General features: G+C 42.3%; 1 protein-coding gene across 17 annotated transcripts in view; it reads left to right on the top strand.

Annotated features, from left to right (window-relative positions):
• nfixb (nuclear factor I/Xb) overlaps positions 1–19,066 on the top strand; it is a 221,532-nt gene extending 202,466 nt beyond the window's left edge. For all 17 annotated transcript variants that reach the window (XM_049561072.1, XM_049561064.1, XM_049561066.1 and 14 more), the window contains 2 exons: positions 3,610–3,701; positions 11,115–19,066. In XM_049561072.1, coding sequence (XP_049417029.1) covers positions 3,610–3,701; positions 11,115–11,129 — 107 coding nt within the window. In that variant the 3' untranslated portion in view covers positions 11,130–19,066. The remainder of the gene's footprint in view (positions 1–3,609; positions 3,702–11,114) is intronic.
• Positions 19,067–19,298: the final 232 nt, after the last annotated feature.

Raw genomic sequence — 19,298 nt, 5'->3', positions numbered from 1 at the left:
GTCTTTTATGTCTTATGTATGTTACTCCAATTCTTAGAGACACATGGATGTATCCTGTGTATGTCCATACACATAAATCTCCAAATCCTCTTCCTCTCTGTCTCTCTCCTTCTTGTCCTTCCTCCCGTTCCTCCACACAAACACATATACGCACCAGTCCGCACACTGCATCCTGAATCCCTCGGTGAGATTCAGATGCTGGAGTCCGTAGGGTTCCTCAAACTGCCCTAAATTTGTCAGAGGCTTTGATGCCAGTGGGTTTTAAATGTCCCCTGACTGATCCTCAGTGTCAGGATTCTGGTGTGCTCAATCACGTCCAACTGAGTTTATCTGCGGGATTTAATTACTCAGGGAGATCTAAGTTTGCATACCAGATTTTGGCAGCAGACTTCTCTGTGGAGTTTTGATGACCTCAATGAAATATAGCAGCACTGAATTAATTTATCTGAATTTTTGTGAGTTAACAACAGTGATCTGGTAGGTTTATGGTGTATTATTACATGCTAAGGGAACAGTTTGACCTTTGTCTTTGCAAGAGTTACCACTTTATAACTGTATGATAAATGTGAAGCTACTGCCAGTTAGCTTAGCTTAGCATACAGACAGGAAGCAGGGGGGAAACAGCTAGCTTGGCTCTGTCCTGCACATCTAAAGATCACAGATTAACATGTCATGTCATCTTTGTTTAATTTGTACAAAAAGTAAAGTGCAAAAATTTTACTCACAGTGAGAGGACTCTAGTTCCAGAAAACAATCAATCAATCAATCATTTATTTGTCACTTGGAATTATAACGGTACAGCTCCAGTCATAGGGCTGTACCAAATAGTGTGAAGCTTCATTTGTAATGCTGACATTCAAACTTTAAATCATTCAAATTCAATTGTTTTTTTCATTGTCTATTCATTCTATTTAAATTATGTTTAAGATTAGCCCACGCTAATATTATTAGTATTACCGTAAAACTTCAGTCAGTAGCCCGGGCTAGTATTTTCTTAACTCACTGAACTCAACAGGCTTTTATTTGGGACAGGCTTTTAATTCCATTTGCACAAAACTGTTGCTCAGCTAAGATCAGGAAATATCATCAAATTCTTAATCTGAACCAGTGTGAATATTACTTGTATAAGAATGAAGCTTCGAATAACATATCAATAATATATCAATTACAAATCAATCATTTGATCTAACTCCGACAGACAGCGCAACAGAGACAGAACCTTATGACACTTGTTTCATGACACTCGAGGGTTACGACACAACACCACTTTATCCTGTTAAAACAATGGATTCAGTTTGATAAAAAACCCTTCTGATTCTGTTGATCGGTGGACCCTTACAAACTAAAAGAATACTTTACAGGGTAATCCAGGAACAGACACACATTCTGACTTTGTGACAGCCTCAGAGGAGTCACCACTTGTAAACTGAATGAATTACGGTTGTTTCTGGTGCTCATGGTTTCAGTAAATTGAACTGAACAGTTTAATTGTGGAGAATCAAATTGAGCTAACAACGTATAGCATCTCCATACTGACAAAAGTTTAAACATTTATATTGTGCCATCTAAACAGCTGACTGTTGTTAGCTCCAGCAGGAGAACTTCTATAGAAATGAATTTCTTGGCAGACCAGGAGTTTCATTTATAAAACAGTACATAGAATCCACACTAAAAATGTACGTGCGTGCGAACAAAAGCCAAAAGTGGCGAGCGCCAAAAAGTACTCAACAGTTTCTACAATCAGGTTTACACCTCCCCATCTGCATGGCCAATTTCCCCTCTCCAAAATGTTAGTAAGCACGAGTCAAAGTTTCTCCCGTCAAGTATGATTTTATAGATCCCAACTTTTCTGTGGTAAGTGGCGTACGCCTCTTTCAGGCCTCGTTTTGTGCCTACGCAGTGTTTATAAATGATGACTTTAATTAGACAGGTCTTTATTTGTCAAAATGTGTCGCCACACCGGGCAAGTAAAAAGGACTGAGCGTTTAATTGAGGTTTTACAGTATACTATGTGTAGAATTAAGGCATTTTCTTATTAGGTACTTTTGATTTGTACTGTGCCTGAGTACCATTGCCCCCTCGCCACTCCCCCGCCTCTCAGCTTTGACATTAATGATGTTATTGTGTACCTGAGTACACTTGCAACAACAGCCCAGTGACATTTTTATCGTGCTGTGGTGTAGAAAAGAGCGCCACAGTTTCATAAACGGTTAAAATCACCTTGTAGTTGTTAAACAGCAGTCCCCGTCCCTGTCTGAGTACGATACACAGTGTTCACACAAATCAAACAAACTGGGCTTTGAGGTTTAGTACACGTCGATCTAGGCCTGAGTCCCTGATACGAAAGTCCCTGTAGATTCCAGTGGTGGCTGCGTAAGCTTGTTTACGACTCATGATCGAAACATTTCCAATAACTCCAGAAAGTCCAAAAGTCAAAATGTGTTTAAAAAAAAAAAAAAAAAAAAATAGATGTAATAATTTCATAAGTTTACAACACATTTTTATCCAATGAAATATTCAGCTTCAGTCCATATTTGTTGGCTTTTAGCTTTTCAAAAACAGCATTTTCACTGTGGTCAGAAAACTGTTTGGTCCTCTGCACACACCTGTGTGAACAGGGCCGTCTAACAGCACCACAAATTGTGTTTAGGCATTAAAGGAAGTTGGTTTAATATAAAAAAAGAGACAAATGCTGCGTTCACATGAAATCAAGGAGACAGTAGACAGCAAACCAGATATCATTTTAGTGGAGAGGCCTGCAGAGAATTCCAGCAAGGGTGACGTTGGACGGCATTCTTGTTCAGAGTTAAAATATTTTTACGTTTTTGCCGTCCTCCACAACACACAGAGAAAAACACGGACAATCTGGACAATTTCTACTAGAGAAATTACATAAAATAATCTGAATAAATATATTTTATTTCATTCTTTCGCAACATATTGTCATGCGTGCTTTGTTTTACCGTTCTGCCATTCTGTCAAACTATTTGGTTTTCCCCGTGCCGTCCAGAAGCAGTTTTTCGTCTGCTGTCTGTCTGACTCCACGTGAACGCAGCTCATTTAATCCAACAAATCACTTTATTGAAATTAAGGATTTCATTCGAGGATTTAAATTTCTTTGGGGACGACTTCATAAAATATGATGCTTCATAATAAATATGAAGCTTCATTAAAAAAATGACATCAACCCTCGATAATAATAATAATTGTCTTGGCTTGAGCTTGGAGACGACAGTGGACGTGGCGTTTGAAAGTCATGGGCGTTTACCAGGCAGGGAGAACCTAATAAAGAGAACACTATTGAGCTGCATTATGGGAAGTGTAGGAACCAGCATATGTGGTTTTACTGACTATTTAATGGCCAGACACATCTGTTTAATGAGTGTGGTCTTTTTCACACGTACAGATAAAACAAACATGATATGACGTGTTAATTAGGGAGCTGTAGAGGTGGAGTTTTGTCACCTGACGGAGCCAGGCAGCTGTTTTCCCAGTTTCAGTCTTTATGCCAAGCTAACGAGCTAACAGCAGTAGCTTCATGTTGACCAGTTTTGATCTGTTCGTCTAACTATCGGCGCTGATGTCTTTGTCTCTCCTCTGTGTCTCTAGCATACTCCACGCCAGGCGCCACAGCTCCCAACAGGTTTGTCGGCATCGGATCACGGGACAACAACTTTCTGAACATCCCGCAGCAGACACAGGTAGGAGGGACCCTGGGACACGCTCGTCTCTGTGTGTGAGAGTAGGGAGGAAGCTCGTCTGTTTTGACTGTGATTACCGGTCAAACTCAGGAAACTTATTAACGGAGTGGATGCACGCCAAAATATTTCTTATTCCCCGAATCCCTGAAACCTGCTGCTGGGTTTCCTCCACCTCTCCTCTCACACCATCCCACAGCGCACCGGCAGTGTGTGCATTTGTACATCTGTATTTTACTGTACGTGTGTGGTTTACCATATGTGCTCCACTGTTTATTTGGCACATATGGAGCCGACCCTTCAGGCAGCAGGCCTTCTCCCGCGCTGCCTCTCTTTTCCCTCCTCTTGCCTTCTACTTTCTCCTCTCAGCTTTGTCCCGCTCTCCTCCCTCCCTCTTATTCATTTTCTCTCTCTGCCTTGTACTTTCTCCCTCTTTCACCTTCTTCCCTCACCGCTCTGCGCCTCGTTCTTATGCCTCCTCCATTACCACCAGTACTTTTCTCATTAGTGTCCAACCACACCCACCTGGAGCCAGCTCAGCTCCGCTCTGCTCCTCCACACATGGAAACCATCTGAAACTGCTGTGCTGATCCCCTCCCTTGTTTCTCTGCCCTCCGTCCTCTTACTTTTCCTCCCTTTCCATTCCCCCCTTCCATTCCTGATCCTTTCTGCCCCTCCTCTCGTTATTCCCCTTCCTCTCTTTCTCACTCGGGTCTTTGTCTTCTTTTGCTCCTCCATTTTTCACACACTCAGTTTTTCTTACCGTTCATCATCCTGCTGATTTATTTGTTACTCATAAGCCTTTACTCTGAATGATCTCCCTGAACTCTGAAGAGTGTGTCAGACAAAAACTTTAAGGAACAGTGTGTAAGATTTAGACGGATTTAGCAGCGTCTAGCAGTGAGGGTTGGAGTTGCAACCAGCTGAAACTTCTACTGGTTAGAATTCCTTCAGTGTTTATTGTTCAGGAGGTTTTTACCAGGAGCTGAATTATCCACAGAGGTCTCTTCCTCTCCAAAACAAAAAGACCTGGGGCCGTATTCACAAAGCTTCCTTGTACTAAGAGTTGCTCTCGTGACGAAATTCTACAAACATTCTTAGAATTGTGGTGTTTCCGCTTAAAGTTAAGACTAGGTCCTTGTAAAGATAAAGTCATCAGACCTTAAGAGGGCTCCAAGTAGTAGCAGGGAGGAGGACTTTTAAAAGGAGTTTCTGAATCGGAGGAGAAAATGGTAGAAACACAAAGATTTCAGTATTCCCCAAACGCTGAATGACAGCGAGTAAATGAAATGCTACAGATAAGATCGTGCAGGGAGAATGTGTGTGGTCGATCTCTTTAGGGAGCAAAACATTTTTCCCACCTAATTATATAACGCCAGAAACAAAATGGTCGCGACACGAAGATATTCTGAAAACTGTAAAAATGCATCAGTGCAGCAGTGATGACTTGAATCTGTCTCAATCTTCCATCCGCAGAGTGATCACACTCATAGTCAGCAGTTCATTTCATTTCCACTGGTTTTGTACACCAAACAGGCTCACAAAGGGGGCTGTCTGTGACAACCAATCACATCTGTTAAAAGAATCCATCACACCTAGTAATGGTGTCTCCTCACTAACGTAAAAGTTTCTGTCCCTTCCTTAGTAAGAGTCGTTTTGAAGACAAATCACTCTTAAGCTACGACTCTTCAAACCTTTTTGGCTGAGTTAGGAGCTCTCTGAGAGTGTTCACAGAATGTTTGTGAGTACGGCCGCAGGTGATTTAAACTGGTAAAAACTAAAGTAAATAAAGCAGTTTCACTTTCAAAAATAAGTGTTTCTCCTACGTTGCAGATGAGCTGCTAATGTGTGCCCACATTTTTTCTCTGATAACTTAAGATCCAGACGTTCAGGAGGTTTTTATCCGAACTATCGAAATCTCTTCCTCTCTAAAACAAACAGACCAGTTGATTTAAATTCCGTCACAGAGATGCTGCTAACTACGGTGGCTGACACAAAAACAACAATGTCCCTATCTAGAGCCAGTCTTTGGTTTGTCCGCTCTGGGCTACAGTAGAAACATGGCAGACTCCGTGGACAAGGATCCGCTCCCTATGTAGATATAAACGTCTCATTCTAAGGTAACGAAAACACAGTGGTTCTTATTTTCAGGTGATTATACACTAAAGAACACAGACTTATTATGTTTTATTTCTGCCAATACATCCCTCTAAACCCAACACACTGGACCTTTAATCCACTATGTGGCCAAACGTAGGTGGACATCCGACGTCTGGGTCCAGATTCACTGCTCAGGAGCAACATGCTGCCAGAACAGCTTCTGGTTTCAGGCTCTCCAGCTGCCTCCTGAACCTGGCTGCAGAGATTTGCTCCTACAGAACATTATAGTGAAGTCGGGAGCTGATTTTGGGCGATAAGGCCTGAGGTCACTGATCCGTGCAGGCTAGTCGAGTTCTTACACACCAAACTGTAAAAACATTTCTGTGCGGAGCTGGCTTTGTGTACGAGGACGCTGTGATGTTGAAACAGAACAAGGTGTTCCCCAAACTGTTCCCACAGAGTTGGAAGCTGTTGTCTCAAATACTGTTGCATGCGGCAGCTTCAGGGAGCCATGAAAAACAGCCTCACACCAACAGTAATAAAAGTATAGGGAGTATGTACATACTTTTGGCCATGTCGTCTGTCTTCATATGCTTTTCTTAATCATCTCATTTGATGTTCAGCACCGAGCGGGACTTAATGTCTGAAGCATGGTTTCACTTTTGGAGGCAGAACCCAAACACACAGCATTAATAGTTCACATGTGGCTCCCAGAAAATGACACGAGAAGATTGATGATGCGCTAAGAGAAGTGATAGAAGACAAAGAGCATGTGAGAGTGTGTGTGGTGAGTACAGGACGGGCTGGAGGAGCTCTCATGGCGACAACAGTGGGCTCCGTGTGCCCTCTAGTGGCGGCCGTGATGCACTGCAGCAGGGGGAGAAGGGGAAACAAGATACCAGCAGGGCAGGACAGGAGGGGAGATGGAGGGAACGGAGCGACAGAGTTTCGGCCCTTACAGAAGTCACGTCCCGGTTGTCTCGTTACCCCCGGCAACCAGACATGATGTCATAGCCAGTTGATCTTGAATTTGAGAAGGGGTTGCTTGAGAGGGGGGCGAGGGCAGGAAAGAAAAGAGGGTGGTCACTGTCTGCTGCCAAGGATTTAGTGGGAGTGTTTACGGGAGATAGATGGATTGTGTGTGTGTTTGTAAGAGCATACACAGAAGGAGAGTGAGGGAGAGTAACTAAGAAGGGAGAAGTTACAATGCCCAAGGCCTGCTGGGACAGTGCCCAGGGGAGCAGGGTAGCTGAGAAGGGCAGGAGGCAGAAGGGGGGTATTCATGCGACCTGTTAGAGTCAAACAAAACAAAAGGCTGCTTCCCTGGAGGCTCAGAGTAGTTTCCAAGGCTTGACTTCTAGAATGTTGGCGCGGTGGCACACAGTGCCAGATCCTGCAGGCCAAGCAGGGCAGCCAACAACAGCGACGGTGACCCATTTCTGCTCCCTGCTCACGCTGAGTGGGAGAAACCCAACGTGAAGATGGTGCAAGTGACAGGGAGCGCCAGACTGCTCTCCCCCTGCTGCTGCTTGGCCATTAGTAGCCGCTCGCTGCTTGGCCAAATTTTAGACGCGCCGCGCTTTGGTCCAGAAATGGACAGAATTGATGGTAATAGCTGGGCTGGCGGCCCGGAGGACTGTTGTCACTCACTGAGCTGCAGGAACCTCTAGTGGACCAGAGTTAACACAACGTACAGAGTCAGAAACAAAGACACCTTACAACTGGTGGGTCCCGGGTTTATTTTGAAAGGACCGCAAGTGACTCGTGGAAAACAAAATTTATTTTGAAGTACAGTGAGCTTGTACTGTGACGTGCCGTTCCTGCTGTAGAGTGAGTGACTAACAGACACGACAGAGACAGCAAACTAACTCAGCGACATGGCCGAACACAAGTATGACTCTGAATACTTTGAACTGTGCGGACCTTTACCAAGTGACTAAGGAGAAATCTGGACCTACAGTACGACAGTTTCAGCAGGTTTTCCTTTTCAGAGCATCTTTTTATTAGCAGCGTCATGGCTGTAGGACGATCAGTCAGTCCGCCACTTTGACTGAAATATCTCTGCAACTATTCAATAGATTGTCTTCAAATATTGTGCTGACGTTCACGCTCTGCAAAGGATGAATCACTTTCAGCAAAGTGCCATACACTCACTTGTTGCCACTTTATCAGGAGCACCTGTAGAAATTACAGTGAAATCAGTTTCTAATATTCTTACCAGGGTTGTACTGCAGACCACCTAAAGCGAAACAGAGTCACAGCCACTGCATGACACACTTATGATAAATGTGGAACATGTAGGCCCGAGGCTGTTCACACACTGATCTGACAGATCTACATTCCTATAAAAACACCCACAGAAAACACACACAGATTCCTCTCATTCACCTGTGTGAGTTTAACACGAGAAATGTCTTTATAGAATAATCAGAAGGGGAAATCTACCTGTGGGAGTTTGTATTTGTTTTCTATAATCAAACAAATACAAACAGTAAGAAGCTGAAATCAACTTAACCATCTTTATTCAACACACTTTTTTGCACGGGCAGTTTAGTGACATCCCGAAGCCTCTTTGTCTGAGACTGAGACAAGACGAGACCTTTTAAAAAGAGGCCTTAAACCAAGACCGATCTTGAGTACTACAAGACACAACTTTATTTATACAGCACCTTTCATACGAACATGCAGCCCAAAGTGTTTCACATGGCACAACTGGAATAACACAAACACAAGTTTTGCAGGACTAGAAAATTACAACAGTAAGACAGTAAAATATTAAAAAAGCAAACCAAACGAAACAGATCAAACTTACAGAAAGAGCCCATAGAATAAAAATAAAGTAAATAAAATAAAACATAGTCAGGAGGGATAAATTAAGATAAAAAATAGTTGTTAAAACTTAAAAATCAAGACTGTACAGTTACTCCACATTAAAAAGCCAGATTGAAAAGCTTCAATTCCTTTTTATTGTCACTGTAAATAAATATGACATCCAATGCACAGAGTGAAACTGAACTCATTATGAAGTAATAAATAAATAATTAAAGAGGGGATAAGATATCATTCATTCATACTCAAAACACACACATATGCACACACAAGCAGTGCCAACATGTGCTGTGACCATAAAATAAGGAACCGATCAGTTTGTGCCGGCTGTATTTTATGGTCATATAAACATACGAGACACTCAGTAACACGTAAACTAACAGAATACTTACTAAAGAGAGCAACTCTACAGAGTGCTGAGCTGCTGCGTGTACACACACCATCATTTTAGTCTCTTCAAAAAATAAATAAATGAATAAAGATTAGAATAAATAATGAATAAAGTCTTAATTTACTTTTAAAATCCAGGGTCAGTTTACGGGCATGAAAACAGAAAAACAGAAAGCGTTGACACCAGTCATTTTATGGGACACAAGACACATAAAAGTCAACGGGTTGGACAAAATATTAAAAACACCTTTAACAAACTCTTGAATTTAAAACATAAAAGTACAAAATGCATAGAAGTGCATATAAAAACATGATGATACTAAAACAAGCACATTTTAAATATGAAACGACAGTGAAGAGAAAATGAAACCTAAAGGTGTACCTAATAAAGTGGCCAGTGAGTGTATTTTCTAACACACTCAGCCTGTTTCCAGTCACAGTGAAGTGTTTCTACAGTCCCAGCTGGACGAGGACATCTAACTGGCCTACTGTCCTTGTCCCAGTATACAAGCACGGGAGGGGAATCCATTTATTGAGCCAAGTATGTGCGACTCCTCTACGATAGGTGGAGATATGCCCCCTTTCAGCTTGTTAGTATTGGACCTTTTTCCTGTTGACCTATTACGTCACAGACCAAACAATGGACAAACAAGTTAGCTACGGTTAGCTAGCTGCTAACTGCTACCATGGTGGACAACTTTACAGCTCTGTACATTTGGTCCGTCCAAAAAGTCACGGCTCTGGATGTAGATTTCTCCATGTTGTTACCGGCTTCTTCTTCTCTTACACATTTAATGCTATTGGACTTCCGGGTCAAAGCCCGGGGCGGAAACTGTGGAGCATGCTCAGAGCGCCTTGGCCAGTTTGCGTCTGATTGGCTGTATACATGCAGGAGTCACATGATCTGTTATATGTCCCTGAAGGATCTCAGTGCTGATTGGCTATCATGGTGTGACTTGATGGCTGATTTTTTCTTAGGTTTTTTTTTTCATCTCTCGCTTCATTTGTGCCGCTTAATTCACATATTTCCCAGTAATTTGTGTCTAATCATGTCTTTACATTTATTTAAAATGTAATTCACTCATGTAAATTGTGTTGTGTCTTATGTTGTCTTCACACCAAACGCAAAGCAAATTTTCATGTCACGAAACTCGCATCAGTTTGAATGCTAGAATGTTTTGTGTTAACTTGCGTCATACGTGCAAGAAATCTCATGTATGCAAGTGCCCAAAAGTCGAAAAGCCAACTGGTCGCTGTAGTTCAGATTTTTCAACTCTCACACATAAGCAAATGACACGAAATCACGCTACTCACGTCATTTGCACCACTTAATTTGTGTCATTCATGTTGTGCACATTGCATCTATCGTGCCACCGGGTGGGAATTTGCATCTAATTGCGTCTTTCCATTGACTTTACATTTAATTCACTTGCACAAATTGTTTTATTTGCGCCCAGTGTGAACACAACATCAGACATGTAAAACTACCCGTATGTTGTGTTCACACCAAACGCGAATCAAATTTTCCCGTTGCTTTACTTACGTGAGTTTGACGACTGAAATATTGTGTTGACTTGCTTCATACACGCGTGAAGCTGTGTGTACACTTGTGCCCAAAAGTTGTGAAAAGGCATCATACACCTGGAGGATCTCAATGTTGATTGGCTATCGTTGTGCGGAATGTGAAGTTCAGATTTTTCAACTCTTGCGAATAAGTGTATGACTCGAAATCACACTACTCACATCTTTTGTGTCATTCCCGTCATTCGTGCCGCGCACATTGACGTTGAGAAATTCCATTTTGTACGATTTCAGTCGGACTAACATGTTTGCATGGATTTTAGAAGTCTGGTTTTAGTCGAGCTGACACAATGAATCGATTTTCTCTGTTGTCATGTAAACGTACTGACTCCGTCATCTTTGGTACTGACAACTCAACCAAGAGAGTTTCATGTCCGTCCAAACCAGGAGAGCGCTCAGACTGCTGTTGATTTATTTGTATTTTAATGTGTTTGCACATTCACACGTTTTTACTGGTTTAACACTAACGTGATGTCATTCTCCCTCACCCCCCCTCGCCCTCTCTTTCTCTTCCAGTCTTGGTTCCTCTGACAAGATCTGTGTCCAAACCAGCAACTAGAATTCTTTCTTTACAATCGGAAATAGAAAAAACAGAGAAACAACCCGCAGGATAATAATTGTCCTCCAACCAACCCACCGACCGACCGACCGGCCCTGATACAAAATATAACCGAGCAACGCAGGAAACTACAGCAGCATGACGCTTTTAGAGGAACTCTGGACTCATTTACCCAGTCAGAGGGAGGAACCGTTTTCGAGTAACAGATGGATAGATGGAAAGATGAACGGATGGACAAGAGGATAAAGAAGGGGTGAGGGGACGAACGGCAGCAAGCAGGTCTCTCCTGAAACCAACCGAACCAGCACAACACAGCAGGAGGAACCTGAGGAGGGGGAAAGCGGTCGACTTCTCCTACTCTGCGAGGACGCATTGTGTAATGAACGGCTGAGAAAACCCAACGAGAACCAGGTCTCCACGACACAGGTGTAACATTTAAGCTAATGAACCCACAGCCTGATCAAAGCAAAGACACCATTTGGTTTCCAATGAAAGCTGCAGTCCTGTGATGTCTGTCATCACCCAAAACAAATCAAATTGACCAATGTTTCTCTCCCTCTGAGTGACTCCACAAAGTTTTTACCCTACTACTAACTAGAGAGAGACCATGCCAAAACATATCCTGATTAAAGGTTGCACTAGAAGCTGAATCAATTAACACTAATCTTAACGATGTGCACTATTTACCTACAAGGCATGGGAGGTAAACCAGACTTGCCTATTAAAGAGTTTTAAAGAGGAAAAACCAAGGTACAAGAAGCCTTCACGTGTCCTCAACCCCCACTCCCACTCCCACATCGCTCAGTTCGACAAATCATTGGCCTCCGCTCATTCTCACGTCTCCCCACACGACACACACTCACACAATCTGTGCCACGACCACAGCGCGTGTGTACGATTGAAAACACGCACACAGTCGCCCAGTCAGACCTTTCAGATTGTTCACAGGTGGTGGTGTTGTGTTCTCACACTGTCATCAGCACACACAGTCAGCCCGGTGAGCTCTCTCCACCTATTTGATTCGATATCCAAACATCACACACACACACGCTGAAAATCAAAGTGTGTGTGTGCGCATCATTACTGACAGTGTCCATGACTGTAGACAGCAGCTATTGGTTCCCCCCCTTTGCCCTCTTGTAATGTAGATGAATGATTTTGTTATCTCTTGTGTGTTCTCTTATTTGAATTTATTCCTTTTTGGATTTGTACTATTTTATAATTGTTTTGTATTTGAATGACAGCACCTTATAGAGAAACACAGAAGCGGCGTAGACAGGGTGGTTCGCTGACCTGGGTCACATAGTACATGCAAAAACTCAAAGACAAAGTTTAATTTTTTGGGAAATACGCTCACTCACTTTCTTGCAGAAAGTTAGACAAGAAGATCAACGCCATCGAAGCCTGATTTATAGTGGGGCGCTCTACACCTGCGACGTTTTTAATTTATGCCACAGCCAATAGTTTCAGGTAACCAGACGCTGCCCTCATTATATAAATCCCTCTGACAGCCATTTGTTTCGTATCTTTGTGCTACCTTGAACCCTTTTGCATTTTTAAAATGGAGGGATATGAAATCAGTGAGTTATTTAAAGAAGAGGAGATTTTAAACCTAGTTCTACTTAGAAGACAACGGCAGCACAAGAAAAGCTACAGGGTCCAACAAACGCAGGACATGGACGAGGAGGTAGTTTCAGATGTCTGCCGACCGTTTTGATGATTTGGTCGTCTGGATCCGGCCCCATGTGGCTCCCATTAGGACACACAAAACTCTGCGACTACCAAATCACAATACACAAAAACATATGACAGTGATCACGACATAAAAGTGTCAAGCAAAACTTTTCTTCTGTCCAAAAATTGTGACACTCATCGATAGTTTGGAGCGCCCTACTATAAACCGGGCTAGCTGTTTCCACCTGTTTCCAGTCTTTGTGCTAAGCTAAGCTAACGCCTAGTTTACACTACGTGGCTTTTACTTTTCACACTATTGTTGTGTCCACACTATATGACCAACCAATGACAAACCACTACAAAAGAGACTAAAATCAGGTGGAGAAAAAAGGTAGTTATATTGGTATAGCAGACTTTAGCATCCTTAATTTGATACCATTTTCGATTGCCACAGGGAAAAAATGACATTCAGGGTATACACTGTTTTTAAAAATTTACATATTAATCCAAAAAGGCTATAACAGAGACTTTTCTTTGTGTGCTTCGTAGCAGAAGTCAGCAGAATGTCGTAAGTAGCAGGGCTCTATGCTCAAGCGACGAGCCAACAGTAATTTGCGTCTGATCTGGAGCTTTTGTCTGGGAGCTCTGGAAAATCCAGGCTAAAGACATGTAAACTAGGCATGACTGGCTGCTTCCTCTTTAACAGACAGACATGAGAGTGGCGTCGATCTTTGTGTCTAACACTCGATGAAAAAGAAAGCGAATAAGCGAACTTCCCAAACTGGTTTGTTCGTCGGTGCCAGTTGAACCTATTTGCCACGTACTGTACTGGACGACCACACACAGCAGGATGATGACAATCACAGGAAGCTTATTTCCTGGAGAACTTACCTGCAGAACCACACAGGTCAACAAATCTAAAGCCCCGTCTGCTATCTGACCCAGGTCCAGCCGGCGGCGGTGGTGATGTACGAGCGTCAGAAAAACAGAACCAAGGAGGGAAGGTTGCTGAAGACGGGACTCAGAGTAAAAGAGAGAGTAGCTCTTCTTTCTGTCTCCCTAAAGTTTACCCTGTTGTTTACACTCCCAGACGGGCCGCCGCTCCAAGAGCAGAGCGCGCCACACTGCGGAGCAAAATGAATATGTGACATATCTGGCTGTTAGCGGAGAGGGAACGAGGGCCTCTAAGGCTACGCAGTAGGAGGATCACCCCTGTGCCCATTGTTGTTTGGGCGCACGGGATCAGGTCGAGGATATCGGATGCTATGGTATTCCCCCCAACACACACACACACACACACACACACATGCACCAGCACTCCCCTGAGCTGAATCGATGAGCCCTTAATGATCAAAACTGCACTAAAACAATCATACCAGCCAACCTTGTGAGTTTTCATAGATCGACCACCACTCAGTGTTTCCTGTCAGTGGGGCGGAGACACTCGTAGAGCACAGATCGCCACTTCTGAAACACACACACTCGTAAAGACCACTCACTATAAACGCAAACACGTCCCCCCAGCGCGCGCCCGACTGAATTCAAAGGGAAGTCTTAAAAATAGACAATCTGAGGAGGCCTTTATGCTTTTAATCGTTTTCTATCATTCAGTTATTTCCTGTTCAAACTCCAGATCACCCACCCAACCTCACAAAATAACTGGACTGCCTGGCCATGTTCTTCACTGCAGGGAAACACAACATAGTTGGCCAACCGAATGGCGACCATCTCATCAGCTTCGTAGAGAGAACTAGCTCTGCCGAGTAAGACGTTAACGATGGCTAAGGTGATTTCTTTTCTAATCTATGGAAGTGCCTCTGTATTCCCATTATGCAATTTGTCAAACATGAATTCAGGTTCTTTTTCTCACATATAAGCTATAGTGAATGGTGAAAAATTTATGTCAGGAGAGGGGGAAAAAAAAAACGGTGACAGCTCACTAGATAATCGCAAGCATCTTTATATATAATACACATATATATTTATAGATATATACATTTTTTTTATTTGCAAGATAAGCTGTGTGGCAGTCTAGTTATTTTTTGAAGCATGGCGTACATCGCACAGTCATAGGATGCATCTCAAAAACCGCTGATTAGAGGTAAAGTACCAGTCTCTAAACCCACGAAATAAAAGAAAAATCCATGGCAAACACGACAGTAGACACATAGACAATGATGATAACGTAGTTGAGGATCAATAAAAAAAAGAACAGATTAGGTTTTGTTGTTTTCTTTCTTGTTTTGATGGGAAGTATTGTTCTTGAAACTAAATGATGTATGTTGATTGAGCCATGTGCAATGCCTTGGTAGAGGAATTGTGTTTGTTTGTTAGCGACTGTTTGAGGGTGTCACGAGAAAAGAGGGAAAACCCTCTACGTTTTTTTTTTGTTTTGTTTTTTTTGTTTCAAGTCCACATGCTCTGGGACTCTAAATACGAGGGCGGCGAGAAAAATATCCCAGTCTTTGTAAGTAAGTAAGTGTGGGGAAATTGTTTTTAATTTCCTTTTGGTTGTTTTTTTCTTCCTTTTATCACTTTTTTAAGAAAAAAAATTGTTTTCAAAATGTGGGAGGGCTGAAGGAACAATTTTGCAACTCATAAAATATATATCACTATGAAACCTGGTGCTTTCGTAAAGAATAAAGTACATTCAATCTCTATTATACATAAATAATAATAAACGAAATTAAGTGTTATCATAAAAGCAAATTTTAGGAAAACATGCATTATTCTATTTCTCTTTTTGTATTTACCGAGGGGGGAGGGGTTCATTGTATGAAGAGGTTGTTGTGACAAAAGGCATTTTTCCCCCCCAACCTTTACACCGCAGCCGAGGAACAGTCGAACAGTCGAAGGGAAGAAAACTGAATCATTTTGTATCCGACGCAAGTCAGTCCCTCCAGGATTTCACCGACTGCTGTTGTGATTGTTGCAGCCTGAGAAGTTCACGGCATCTTCTCAAAAAAAAAAAAAAGACTAATATTTTTAGACAAGATATTTTGGGATGAAATAGCAGGAGCACATTTACAAAAATGGTTGTGATGCCGTCTCTCTGATTCTCTGATTTGAAGTCTTTTATTATGAAAGTTCAGTGTTTCCCACAGAATTAGAATCTATAGCCCTTTTCACACAGAGATGGCGCTGTAGAGCCGCTACAACGTCCCGTCTTTATGCCACCTTTGCATTTTGAAACAGAACCAAACGACGACGCCATCATGCGTGATTTTAGTGTGACATACGCCTCTGCAGCGACACCAAGCTGTTAAAGGCGCAGCAGTAGTCTCACGATAAACAGAGACAGAGCTGAGTGAATCAACACCCTGAGCGCAACTCTACGATGAAATGAGATTTCACCCATTTCAAATAGCCAGATTGGAGGGTAAGGAGCTCCTGGACCTCATTGTTTTCCCAATTTGCGGGAATTTTCAGCTGCTGTTCCTCGTTGAGTTAGCTGCTAACTGCTAACAGCTACTTTTAAAATCTCCCACAGTGGGTTGCATGCATATGACAGGAAGGGGTCCACTGTTGCTGCTGTTGGAAGCAGCGCTGAAGGACCCAGAATCAACACAATGAAATGAGATTTAACCCATTTTAAATAACCAAATTTGTATTAAAGTTTGCGATGTTCGCACACAATTGCAACGTCCAGCAGGTCGTGGATTAGCTGAATTTGCGATCGCAGCGTCCTGGAGGGACTGACGAGTGATCCGAGTGTGGGACAAGGACAAGATCTTCCCCTAATTTGGGAGATGCACAATTCTGGATTCAAAGAAAGAAACGATGATACCTGGTTTGTTATTTGGTGTAAACGTATGGTTGGTTCAGGGAGAGGGAATCAGCGACCTCTGTCTGGTCAGAGGAACGCTGTCATCAATTCAAGTGAACCCCCCCTCCCCTCCCCCTCCCCCTCCTCCTCCCGCCCCCCCCAATCCCCATCTCCCACTGTAAATGATTATAAATATTTGTTTGGTGATGTAGTGTTATAGACTCAGAGCATCTTAAAGGTTGTCCCTAAAAAGTGCCTTTTGTTCACAGATTCCATCTTGTAATCCTGAGTGCCCATCTCGAAAGAAAAAAAAAGTCCCCTCCTTCATACTTCTATATCTTTCTCTTCCTCTTCTTGGAGCTTTTTAAAGCAGTATACATAGTACTAAAGGAAATTGGTGTGATTTAGTTCCTCTTTTTATTGTTGAATAATTAAGAAAAGCATAAAAAAAGCCAAAAAAAAAAAAAAAGAAGATATTTTCTGTCTTGCTTCTCTTCCTCTGTATCTTGTCTTCTGTCTATCTTGGACACTGGAGTAGTCTGTAGCCGCGTAACCCTCTCCTCCTCCTCCCCTCCCCCTTCCTTTTCTCCCTTTCTCTGAACGGCGGGGTTTAAAAAAAAAAAAAAAAAAAAAAAGAATACGCAAAGATTTTTTTGTCTGAGCAGAATGCAGTTAGCTCACATGTTATTCTTGTCTGTACGCTTCACATTGTATTACCATACCCATCTTCTTCAGCTTCTCCATTCAACAGCTAATGTAAGTGAACAAGTTACACCACGAGGCTCTGGGCCGTGCTGAGGACACGGGCCGGGGGCGGGGCCAAGGCGGCGGTCAGAATCAACCCTGGCGGAGGGAGAAAAGCACTCACGGGATGTTTTGGTTTGGGGCTTATGTGAGGGAGCTGAGCAGTAGGACTGCTAGTTTAGGCGGGTTTGTTTGTAATCCTTGTTTCTATCTATTTATTTTTTTATAATTGAATTTGGATTTTTGCGTTTTGATTCTTCTTTTTTGGTCTTTGTTACTGCGTATCGTAGGCAGCGGGAAGACGCTGCGTCGAGACCTTCAATTATGCACCTTTCTAGTGTTTGAATGAGACTAGCTATTTTTTTTTTACAAAAGGAAAAAAATGACTCGAAGCACCTTATGAGCGGACTGGCTCCACAGCTCGGAGACTGAAAGGCTCGAATTTAGCACAATCATAAGAGACGTTACGCATCGATTCACCGCCATCCGAAATCGCAGTGTTTGATTGACCAAAGCGATATGGTTCCAAAAGCTGTACGAAACTAGTCGGTGACTTCCAGAGAAAAGCACCGTGAAATTCCACCAGCAAAATCAAGGGATTACTACGGCAGCGTGTTAGGGCCATTTTAGGTTTGAACATAAAAGAAAATATGGAGCCATGGGAGGGGCGAGATATTCCAGGATAAAACTCCAAATTACGAATTCATGTTGACTCACGTGGGACACAAACACTGGTCTCCTGGGTGAAAGTCCTGTGTTTGATGTCTTTATTTAATCCACCACAACTTTGTAACTTTTTATAGGACATCACTGGCAAACTTCTACTTATTGCTAAATCCAGCTGCAAAATATATTTTAATTAGGTTTTCCACTGCAAACATTAAAAGTGAAGTGATGTGGTTCCTTAACCAAAAAAACAACAACTATTTTTTTGGCTTTTTCTTGTAAAATTTGTGACTTTAACCTCGGAGAATTTCCGAACTGTTCTCCCAAACGTATGCCTCCAAGTGTCAGAGAATATTCTTGTTTTTCCTGTTAATCTGGGAGTTTATTGTAAATTTAATCCCAGAGAACATCCAAGATTTATTTCTTCCATTTTTCCTTGTAAATTTACAATTTTAATCTCAGAAATTAAGATTTTTTTTTTCTTGGAATATTACTCCCATCCCCGGCTTTTTACCTGCAATAGAAAGGCAAAGTCCCTCCCCTTTCTTTTATCATAAATTTACCAATTTAATCCCGGAGAATAGCCATGATTTTTTTTTTTCCTATAAATTTTTGACTTCAATCTTGGGAATTCAGATTTTTTTCTTGGAATATTACTCCCATCTCCGGCTTTTCTCCCACAACAGAGAAGCAAAGTCCCTCGCCTTTCTCGTAAATTTATGCCTTCATAATGTCAAAGAATATTCAGGGGGGTTTTTTCTCTTAAATTTGTGAGTTTATCGTAAATGTACCAATTTCATATAAGGTTTTTTTCCCCCTTAAATTTCCAACTTTAATCTCATTTTTTTTCCTGTAACAGAGAGGCGAAATTCCTTCCCTTCCCATGTCACCCATGGGATCTTATTTCGGAAAGAAAAAGTACTGTAGTGGCCCTAATATGCCGTCGTTCCAGATTTTTGTCCTGCAAAAAAAAAAAATATATGCAACTTTTTATTTTCCTGAAACAAAACGAAGCCAGCAGCAGTATTATCAATCAAGCCTTTGACCAGTGAGAGCGCCACAGATGAGAAGCCATATCAGAGATGAACAGGTTGCATCGGACAGAGTGTGTATCTGTGTGTGTGTTTGTGTGAGTGTGTGTGTGTTGTTGAGGGAGGGTGTCCACAGTGTCCACCCTGCACCGTTCAGAGAGCCCAGTCGAACCCTGTGGCCGAACAGTCCGCCATTTTTCTTTCTCTTTGTTTTTAACACGTTTCGTAGGGAGCTGGGCCGCGTTTAGTTTAGACTGAGC

The sequence above is a fragment of the Epinephelus fuscoguttatus genome, linkage group LG19 (genome assembly GCF_011397635.1).
Source record: "Epinephelus fuscoguttatus linkage group LG19, E.fuscoguttatus.final_Chr_v1".
Classification (NCBI taxonomy): Eukaryota; Metazoa; Chordata; class Actinopteri; order Perciformes; family Serranidae; genus Epinephelus; species Epinephelus fuscoguttatus.
This window is presented reverse-complemented; position numbering and strand designations above follow the sequence as displayed.